The sequence below is a fragment of the Nestor notabilis genome, unplaced genomic scaffold, assembly GCF_000696875.1.
Source record: "Nestor notabilis isolate BGI_N333 unplaced genomic scaffold, ASM69687v1 scaffold11005, whole genome shotgun sequence".
Lineage (NCBI taxonomy): Eukaryota > Metazoa > Chordata > Aves > Psittaciformes > Psittacidae > Nestor > Nestor notabilis.
In genome coordinates, this window is record NW_009929784.1 from 13,083 (window position 1) to 24,011 (window position 10,929).

Here is a 10,929-nt window from a genome sequence, read left to right on the forward strand (position 1 = left end):
TAAACCACACAGGAACCACAAGCATGAATGCTCAGACACAATAGCAAGGGAAAGCTATATAAAACTTTAAATTAGTCAGACAAAATTCAGCCATTTGGAGTCACTTCTCACTTTGCTCTGAATGAATGAGAGAGAAAAGAAAAAGTTAATTCTTTCTTTCACCCACATCAAATATTCTAATATGATTTTTCCAGTGCCTCGTCAATATGTTTTGTCTCAATGGGACTTCTGAGGGTACACCAGACTTTCACAGGTCACTTCCATAGGCTTAGAAAGAGAGCAAGAGGAAGTGTAAGTCAGATGAACAGAAATTCTTCTCATAACCATGGAACAGCCCCATTGTGGGATGAAGCCCAATCCATGCTAGTGAAATAGGTGACAGTGACAGAAAGAAAATCTACAATCCGCTTGTCTTTTACCATAACCCAACCTCATGCCAGAATTTATAGCTCTTCGACCACAAGCTCAACTATTGGTTTACAGTTTTGTCCTGCAGCAATGAACATTTACCCCTGCGATCTTCAAGGTTTGCATACGAGGATGTTTTGCCCCCTCCGTCTCTTCTCCAATCCACCCAGAATTCTCACACTTCTGGCGTTTTCTCTATTGCATAAACATTTCTTCCCCCCTTCATTCTACTGTGAACATGTGCTTAGGGCACCATACTCTAAGCCACAAGACATGGTTGAAGGAAACGGTTTCCAAAGGGGAACTATTTCTGTTTCAGACCAGTTCAATGATTTTCACAGCATGAAGCTCACCGTATAACCCAAACCCACTTGTATTGCCTCAGATGGAAGGAGTATACTTTCCCTGCATTTGCACTTCTACCAAAGATACTACATGGAGAAATGTTTGGGTTTTTCCTTCTGTTCTTTTACTCACCAACATCTCATTGCTCATCCGTTGTGCATGCTTTGTCTATCCACCCCAAGCACAACCAGTTTCAGTGGTACTGCAGACATTACCAGCCTTGATTTCAGCACCAGCTGTGCCAGGCTGACCAAGGGGGTGAGCAGGACATGCTAGGCACGCACTGCCGAGCGATCACTGCTGTCACCCTTCCACCCAGCCTCCTTAAAGGCAGTCTGCATCATTCCCTGGGATTTGATACATTACGGTGCAACAGGGCATCTTTGGTCTTGGTACGAACAGCAGTGAATTGCATTTAACATCATGCAAATACAACTAAAGGCTTACTTGAAGTTTCATCTGAAATAAAGTATAAAATACCAATGTGATAGTGACAGTTCTTGTGACCCTGACTTTTTTTTTTTTCCCTTTCTGTATTCTTCAGAAAGAGATGGACAGATTTTTGGGAAGAGGTCACTGTGTTTCAGAGATACCAAATAATCTTACAGCAAACCCTGCATATATCCTATACTAATAGCTCCTGTAAATTGAGGCTGGAAACTGTAGTGCCTAGTGATGTGTGCCAGGGCGCCATAAGGACTGACAGAGGGAAAAAGAAAGGTGGAGGGGAGGTAAGAAGAGAGAGAAGAGACTCCCCATCTCCTTAACAGCAAGTAAACAAACCACAAAGTGATGGCCCAGTGAGGAAATAAAAATGCATAACTTAACTTACTTAAAATTAACCAACTTCCAGACACATTGGGAATATTAACGAGTTCAAATATGTACTAAAAGACTGAAGAGAAAAAGTATCTTAAGTTAAATTTCAACCGAAAAAAGCCAAACTTCATTTAAGCACTGGTGTTGCCACCTCAATTTTCTGCACCAGATTTCTCCCAAGGGCAGATGCTCAGAGGCAAGTTTGAAAAAGGGGGTAAAGCAAGCTGTGCTTGATTGGATGAGATTTCCAACTGGCTACTGCAGCAACACCACAGATGAAAAGTATTTTTTTAAAACGCTCTTTCATCAGTAAGGCAATTCGTGTCCGTGCAGCGTGGAAGATTCCATTAACAACAAATTCCTTTTCAATCATCCTGTATTTTGGACACTTGCTACTTTACTGTTACTAGTATCGACACTTGTCTTCTCAGGCCACCCAAAGCGCTACCGCGAAACCCGTGAGTTTTAATGCATGGTGTAGCCCTACAATGAAAAGACTCTTGCCCTACTGAAATAAAGCATAAACCACCATTTCCCACTGGGCTTTTCCTAAAAAGAGGTGGCGGTGGGTGGTGCATTTTTTAATAGTTTAGAATTCCCTTAGTAGTCATGATCCTTCTTTGTAGTTGTGCTTTTCTTGATAGGAACCACATCATTTTGCCCCTTGATTGTCAGTGCTCCAGCCTCTCCATAAGATCAAGCACCTGAACTCTTGAAATGACCCTGTTCTTCCAACCATCATGCTATACAAGAAAATGGTTTAACTACAGAAATTACCTTTCAAAATTTAACAGAAGCAAAGAACTGACACAAAAATTTCCAATGAAAAATATTTTCCTTGAAAGTAGACTTGCAAACAAACACGTTTACTAACAGAACCAGAGGAGGTTGCTTGCGTATCTTCACAAGGACGTGTGATTTAAAAGCAGACTAGGAGCTAAAAAAATCAGGCATTTCACAAGGTTAAGTTTGCCGCTATGCACAGTAACACTATAAAAGTAAGAGACGTGATTGCTATTTGTCCTTAGCCCACGCTCCCTAACTAACCCATTCAGTTTAATTGTCATGGCAACTTGATTTATAAACCAAGGATGCTGGCAAAGACAAGCCAATTCCCCTTGGAGAACTTGTGAATAGAGAAAGCCCTGCCCATTCTGATGCTGGCAGAGACTAAAGCTAAATGTCCTTCCCTGTTACAGTACTACCAGAACAATTTCTCCCCCACAGTGCTACTCCTCGCCAGACAACCTTGCTCAGATTGCAGCCATGAGTCTCTAGGTTATGTCAAAGGCAAGATTGTGTCACTTGCATAAAGTCCTCCCTCGTGTACTTTACCAGCTTTTAGTAAATGCAAGTTGAGTTCAGAAAGAAACCACGGCTTCCTGGAATTAAGAACTCTTTAAGGATTATTAGTATTTTCCTTATTAGGGAAGCACATATATTTACCAACTGTATCTCAAGTGCTTCAGCAAAAACTAGAGCTTCTTGCTGGATGACAGCAGTACAGACCACATTTCTTCACGTCTCTCTTCAGAAGAGTGAAAACCACAGAACAAATTCAGTTGTTTTTCCTTTACCTGCAGTCACAATGTTTCTGTAACTTTGTTTTCTTTTTATAAATATACATAATGAAGAGAAGCAGTAATTCTGCAATATATTTAGCTTATCCTTCTTTGGTAAAACAAATAATTTAAGACAATTTAAGAGAACTATATTACTGTATGTTGCATATAAGCTCTCTTGACACGGAGAGTAGCATAAACACTTCCATCAACTTGAAGCCCTAATATGACAGCCACGCAAGCTACCCTTTCTCGGCTACACAAGCTCTCAACACCAACCAGCCTGCACCTCTAAAATCCCTCTCACCAAATGCTGTACCTAACATGCACAGTTGAGTGCACTCTTTGAAAGAGACACTGGACTTGCTTTGTGTGCTGAACGTAATGGATATTCTCCTATGACTCTCAGTGGGATGACTGACCCTTGTATCAATAACAAACACAGCTACCCTGTACCTGTGTAAACATATAGGGAGAGGGAAGACAGAATTTTTCCACCAGGTTTTAAGAATGCTTTCTTTGTAATAGAAAATCCTTTGCAAAGTCAAACTTGGCCCTAGAAGATCAGTAGGTAACACACAGGTTTAAAAAAAAAATAAACACATACCACAGCAGATAAATAGGCATTTATTAAAGTTCATCTAGAAACAAACAAAAATAATTAAGGACATTAAGGCATCTTGTATTCAGTAACCGTTCATATAGTAAAGATGACTTCTCTTTCCAATACAAGAGAGAAGATTAGGAAAAAAAGAAAAGAGTTCTCCCAACACATCTGGCACAGTGCTGACTTCCACTGCCCCACCACTTAGTCAGTGTGGGCCTCCAAGGAACGCCCATTTCTCCAATGAAAGAGCTACAAAATCCCAACACTCACCAAGACACATGCAAGAAAGCTCTCTTGCCTCCCCTCAGATATCCACCTTCTGTAAAGATGCACATGGGAGAAAGGCTAACAGATGGTTATCACAGAGAATAAAGAAGACATACTCCTGCTATAACCACTCATTTTTGAACAGACCGGGATATTTGGCCTTGCTTTTGCTAAGTATTTACTATTTCAGCCAGTAACTAGTGAAGTCTGTATCGCAACGTAACAGTTTTTATGTTCTCCTTCCACATTCATATGAGATAAACAAATGACAAAGGTCTTGTTTCCACGGAATAATTTATTTTGATGAATTATGCTGTCAAGTGACCAATCACTGTTATAGTGCTTTTTTCTTCAATTGGAATAAGAACACCAGAAAATGTTTACAGTATCATTGGGTTCACTATAACAGGATTTTACTACAGAGTAAAATATAAATTAATAAACACTGCATATAGGAGTATTCACTTCACCACATTTGCTCTCTACATGTTTGTCACATTCTAACCTCCATTTAAGGCAAGTTTGTTGTTTTTGTTTTCTCCCAAAGACTACATAGTCTCTAGATAAACTTATGTGACTAGGTCTGCAAGTTAGGAAATCGAGCTTTATAAAATGTTTACTTCAACAAATATGAAAGTTATTAAAGAGAAAGATGGTGACCCAAAATTGCACTGTATTAAAAGGTGGAGTTTCCTTGTACCAAAGTCCTTTATTCATCATCTTTAGAACCAGTTTTGCTTAACTATAAAAGAGACACAAAAAGAAAGTATTCAAAGTTTAGACTGCCATTCCATTTATTAGGAAACAAGAACAACATTATCTCCATCTTACACAGAACACATGTATATTTAACTCATAATACAGAATGATTGTGCTACTGTACCAAGAGACTGAAAAGCATAAAAAATTATCTCTTAAGCTCAAACACTAAATGAGCTTATTTCCTAAATGTGAAAGTTGATTTAAAAAGAAAAAGCCACAAAACCCCAGAAAAACCTCAGGGTAATGTTTGTATTTAATTTGAAGACTCCTCCACCACCTCCAATAAAGAAGATGAAGTAATGGAAAAAGTATCTTCACACATCTCTCAGAGAATTCCCATATAGAAATTTACACAATACAAAACCAGAAATTAACTTACTATTTCTCACCTTTAAAAGCTAAGTTTATAATTAAATGTAGTGCATCTAATTTGATGTCCACCTGGAATTCAAGACATCCACTACACATAGCCACTTTTAACCCAGAAGGACTCTGCCCGAAACCACCATCATTATTGACTTGCTCGGTGTTAGGTCTTACACCGAGAATTACTTATAGTTGTGTAAAATAAAACAGTTTGCTTTCAAAATTGTCAAGCAGCTATACTGATTTCCACAGAGTCAGCAAAGACAAGCGGGTGGAAGAAATGAATGCTGAGGGAGCAAAAAAAGAACTGTTCACTGGAAGAGTTCCACCAGAGAATGGTCAGGCCTGTAGGAGACAGCAAGGTGCTCCCACTTGGGACAGCTCCCTTTTTCTGCTTACTTATCCATTGCCCTCCAGAACCTGTCAGCATCACTAACTTTGTTTTACATCTTGTTGCCATATGAAGGCAGAATAGTTGCAACGCACTTGGCTAGCAAAGCCTTCTCATCATAAAATTAAAATTTAATTGCTCAATAAATAAAACCAAGTACTAAACCAACAAAGTTAAAAGAGGAATCGAAGTCATTCTGATGCTAATGTTCAAAGGACTAAGCATTTTAAAGCACTTGAGAAATAAGTAAATTATAATCCAAAATGAGCAACAGTCCTTACTATTTCTTGCAAATCTTTTAAGCATTAAAAAAAAGATAACTTGAAAATACTTACATGCTGGACGCATATAGAAATGACAGCACAGTCAAATTCAAACACAGGAAGAAAAACAAGAAAAAAGATCAGATTAGTTTTCTTCAGCTGTAAGTACAAATATTTTTTAATGTACATATGCAGTATTTTCATAAGGCTGCACACGTTACCTTGATCACATCCACCCAGTTCCATCCTCGTGGAAGCTCTCCTTTGTTATCTGCAGAATAAGAAGGTTTGATTTCAACACATGAGCTAAGGGCAATCTTTATCTTTCTTTACAATCAACACACGGAATTCTGAAGATCCAAAATGCTTTATTTCTCCACTACAAAGCCATGAGGACAAAAAAAGATGATATTAATATCTTAAACACATCTTGTTCTTCAAAGTAATGCTGTTTAAATGAAAAAAACTTCAGTCCACCTGACATTTAATTTAGAAGGCAGCTCCATCATGAGCTGGGCTGACCAGCAATTATGCATTCTGTCAAAGCTTTTCCTTATAGGGTTAACATTTAACCTGCCACTTATACATTAGGTTAGGAAAATTACATGCAGAAATTGCTATCAAAGGGTACAACCTATTGCTGCAATAGGATTGTATGAACTATTATTAAAAATTAAGGTTGAACACATAATAGTCATCAGCAAGATTAGTTGAAAGATTGGATGCTTTTCAATCAAAAAAACCCCTATGATTTCATTGAAAGCATAAAGTATCCACAGAAGCATCTCTATTTTGAGGATACAAACTAAATGAAATGTGGTATTTTGGGTTCCAAAGCAAATATTTTCATTAAGAAACTATGTTTTTAATAACATGAACTATTTATGAGGGCCCATCAACAAACCACATCTTTTGTTGAAAGTCAATTCTTACAAGTCCCAAATGCTCCCCTCCCACAAGTATTTTTTCGAACATTTCACTTTTGTCACAAATTGCAATTAAAAAAACCCCACGATAAAACAAAGCCATTGACATTGTGAAATCCCTACTCTATAGAAAGTTGCTTGACCAGATCTAACATCTCATGCAACAATGATTCATTTAAAACAAGTAAAACAGAGACCACAGACTTAAAGTAGTTAATCTTATAAAGAAAAACCAACTGATTCTAATTCTGACAGAGCAAGATGTTATGGCTATATAATTTGGATTCTCATACTGCTCAAACAAAACAATATTATAGTGAACAAACCTGTTTTATCAGCTAGTTTTCGTTTCTGCGTTTTGGATAAATGCTCCTTTTTATCTTTTTTCTTACTTGCTGGCATATCAGGAGTTCCAATTGCAATACTATTGCTTACTGAAGTCTGAGAAGGATAAAAATGGTTGTTAATATTTTGCATATTGGTACCACAGATACCTCTGCGTGTGATAACTGAACCTCACACACTGAAGTATCTTGACTGTCAGAAGGAAGCAATGCTGTCAGCAGCCTGCAGCTTTTAATCAACATGTAATCACTACAAGTTTTAAAAAACATATGTTGGGGACTGGAATTACTCCCTTTCAGAGCTGTGAAGGGCACCTCTTACACTTTTTAAATTTAAACATGGCATGTGATTTAGTCTGAAGGAAGTCACAACTTCCCAAACATGGAAACCACTCCTCTTTCCTCAAAGCACATCTGCAGCACCACAATGGCCAATAATATCTTTACACAACAGAGAAGCCACAAATAGACCAGCCTGACTCATTCAAGACCCTGGAGGAGCACTTATGCAATCCATTGCATCCCAGGAAGGCTGCAGTAATTTGCCACACGCACACCCCCTGCTCCAGCAGATGCCTTTAATCTCTGTTTCAGCTCACGTTTTGCTTCTGCTCCAAGTCTCCATTTTTATGTTACTCTCTACGACAGAACTGCAGCCCACAAACATTTTGGTATAACAGCAAAATAACAATTAGATATAACAATTACAACCACAGGGCATTGTGGCACCATGCTCTCTGTGTATCACTTGCTGCTAATGTGTGTATACCCAAAATACTGATTAACAACTTAAAGACAGAGCTATGAAGTATTCAGAGTTGTAATAACCTTTCTTGCTGTTCAGTTTTAAAAGCAAGGGATTAAAATCTGAATTTATCTACTTACCACAGTGTTAACAGGCTGATTTTCCATGAACACCTCTTTATTATCTTTGGCATATTCAAAAAGTGTGTATGTCATAGCAGTCCCAAGATTCGCTTCAACTTCTACCATCAACTTCTCCAATATACTCTGTTTAATAGCTGAAGATCTAAAAGAAATCATAAAATTCAACTATAATCTAGACAGATGAAGAAGAGCTTGTAAACCAAAAAGCCCTCACATACAAACCTAGGGAGTGAAGCTGTCCTAAATACTTACATTGTGTTGTTGAAGAAAGCATCCATTGATATGACTGGTGCTGTTTGCGGGTACGTTTCTGGCCAAGAAACTTCTATTAGAAAAGCTTTGGGATCTCCACTTTCACCTATCTGAAGTGAAAAGAAAAAAATGTTATAAATCAACAGTTTCCAGTCACTTATTAAGGATTACAATGCAAATATACAAGTCTTTCACTTCCTTAAGACTAACCAAACTCCTTAAGATAACAACTATATTCATAAAGTTATCAATTAGAAAACAAAGCTGTTATCTAGGAAAAAGTATTAGATTTCTGACATCAGTGTTAACCTCTACCTTGTAGTTTTCATCCTAGGAAAAGCAGCAGAAACATTCAGAGTTCGCTTTATGTGGTTTATTGTTTTGGTTTGGTTTTTTTAATTGTTTGGTTTTGAAAGCTACTTTGCAGCATCTGCAAGCCAGATATTATACAATCATGAATGAGAATAGGAAAGATGAAGCCTTCTTTTTTCCCCCTACACATCCAATCTCAGAGCAATATGAAAGCAAAGCATAAAACAGTATTGAAATAAAGATGGTGATAAATCAGTGACCTAAGATGGCAAAAATAACATACAAGCATTACAATATTTATGTCTCAGCTCTACAAATATTTTATTTCATTCTAAGAAAGAATGAGTAGTAAAAGATTTAAGAAGTTGGTAAAATGGGACTGGATAAAAAAAACCCCATAGCATTACAAAAGGCACAGTTTAATATAAATAATCATGAACTTCAAACCATTTTACTGTACCCAAATTACATGTGCAATCCTTACAATTACGTTAAATTACAAACAAATCACTTAAAAATTTTAAAACAAGTACAGGTGCAACCAAAGGCATACTATATAAACAGAGTAAGTCTCATGCAACGATTTGGAAGGCTAGAGTAACAAAGTTATCTAAAACCGTATTCTAAATCCACTCAAAATTCCCCTTTATTTCCTTCATTATAGAATAGTCAAAATCTGGCTTCAATAAATTACATGGAATGAAGTGTAGCCAGAAGAAAAGTCCTAATGAAGGTAAGGCTACTGTGCTTTAAATTTTAAAACAAACCCACCAAATTGGTACGTTTTTATGCACAGCATCTGTTTCAGCAGTGGACTAACTGACATTGAGAAGCATCTGTTTTAGAGGCAAAATGAGCAAGACTTGATCTGAAACATTTTTCAAGACATCATCTACAGTGTTTCAGTCCATTTCCCACCGCTGCCAGAAGAGACGCAATGACAAGGTTTACGGAGTTCTCTCAGGAAGGCACTGTCTGCACAGTGAGCAAACCCCTACAGAAAACTGTGTGACCATGCTCATCCTTGTCAGTGCAACCAAAAAAAAAATGGGTAGACCCACTTTAAATGGTGCTGCTACATCTTCTCAGTATTGGAAAAATCTTTCTCTAACCTCAGTATCACAATGCGCTGATTACAAACGAGCTGTGTTCTGAGACACGTGCGAGATGTGGCTCAGGAAAACAGCAGACATAGCCCTTCTACCTTCTCAGGCACTTATTTGCATTATGCCTTCTCGTAAGGCGAATTCTTCTTCATGGGAAAGATGTATTATTGCTTTTGTCTGACACTAAGTTTTACATTATTTAAATTGAGTTATCCTAGCTTTTCACAATTATTTTTTGGCAAACAAAAATTAACAATGAGCTAATAGAGTCACAGAATGATACACTGTAATCTTGTAAGCCTGTCATGCTCACTCTTTTGAGGAAACCAAACTTAATAAGAATGGTCCTATCAGTGAAGGAAGGCTGCACTTACATGGATGGGATTCAAGTGCTATTAATTACACTGACCTGCACCTCATTACAATAAATGATGCTACTCTGAAGTTATTTGAGAAGTCACAAAAAGGTGAGTTTAGACGCCTCCTCCCTGCTACATGCATACGGCATTTTCAGAAGTTTCCCTTTTGTCCCACGAGTGCCTCAGTTTTCATCAGTAAAGCTTTCTGGCCATCCAAAGATCTGCCTCAGCCCATAAACCTGAGACAGCGGACAAGAATTCCATGACAGAATCTAACTGAATGCCTCAAGCTCAGCACTCCCTGTATGTGTCTCCTAATCAGACCATATCAGTGTAAATGCCCAAAACATCTTGTTCATCATTTTAACAGGTAGACAAGGCACGTCAGCTACTTCTGGACAAGAGACTAGAGTCTTCTAACAGAGCAATAACAAAGGTTCAGAGCTTTACATATAAACGTGTCTGTAAGTGACATTTCTGACCAGCCAGTGTGTTAATCAGCAGGCTAGCTCCTTCAGCCAGTTTGGCAGCTCTAGCTACGCAGTACACGGATGTGTCAGAGGATGCCCAGCTATGGGATAATAAACCTGCACTAGGAGCAGGTTCCTGAACATGAAGCTTTGTGCTATCAAGCATCATTGTACCAAAGATCATGAAACAACGGCCTGTGGATCTAGCCTCGGCTGCTATCGAATGCTCATTTGGTTTACAAGAACAAAGCCGGTACAACAACTACAAGCCAGTAGAGTAACTTCAAATTGAAGCCTGCGCTGATCAGACCTCCACCTTGCCTTACCCTGTACTGGAAGGACACCGGGCTCAGCTCCCTGAAGCACACATCTCCCTCGTAGATGGAGCGTAGCGCTTCCAGCTCCATCTGCAGCAAGAAGCAGACAAGGCCGTTACCGGTTTCAGCCCGAACACGAAGCTCGCACCTGACCGTGCTCGGTTT

At 38.4% G+C, this 10,929-nt stretch overlaps 1 protein-coding gene across 1 annotated transcript; it reads right to left on the reverse strand.

The window, feature by feature from the left end:
* Positions 1-4,294: 4,294 nt before the first annotated feature.
* On the reverse strand, positions 4,295-10,854 carry RWDD4 (RWD domain containing 4). Its single transcript, XM_010015145.1, has 7 exons — positions 10,774-10,854; positions 8,201-8,310; positions 7,946-8,090; positions 7,043-7,157; positions 6,012-6,061; positions 5,863-5,865; positions 4,295-4,750 (listed from the first exon to the last, which is right to left on the reverse strand). Exons 1-7 carry the CDS (start codon positions 10,852-10,854, stop codon positions 4,718-4,720), a joined length of 537 nt encoding a protein of 178 aa, XP_010013447.1. The 3' UTR covers positions 4,295-4,717.
* Between the last annotated feature and the right edge of the window lie 75 nt (positions 10,855-10,929).

What these genes read in the sequence shown, in the direction of transcription:
- RWDD4 (XM_010015145.1), bottom strand. Translation starts at nt 10,854, where the DNA reads ATGGAGCTGGAAGCGCTACGCTCCATCTACGAGGGAGATGTGTGCTTC. An exon ending in GCTTTCTTCAACAACACAAT is followed by an intron (nt 8,091 to 8,200) that starts GTAAGTATTTAG and finishes GATTTCTTTTAG; the next exon opens with ATCTTCAGCTATTAAACAGA. An exon ending in ATCAGCCTGTTAACACTGTG is followed by an intron (nt 7,158 to 7,945) that starts GTAAGTAGATAA and finishes TATCCTTCTCAG; the next exon opens with ACTTCAGTAAGCAATAGTAT.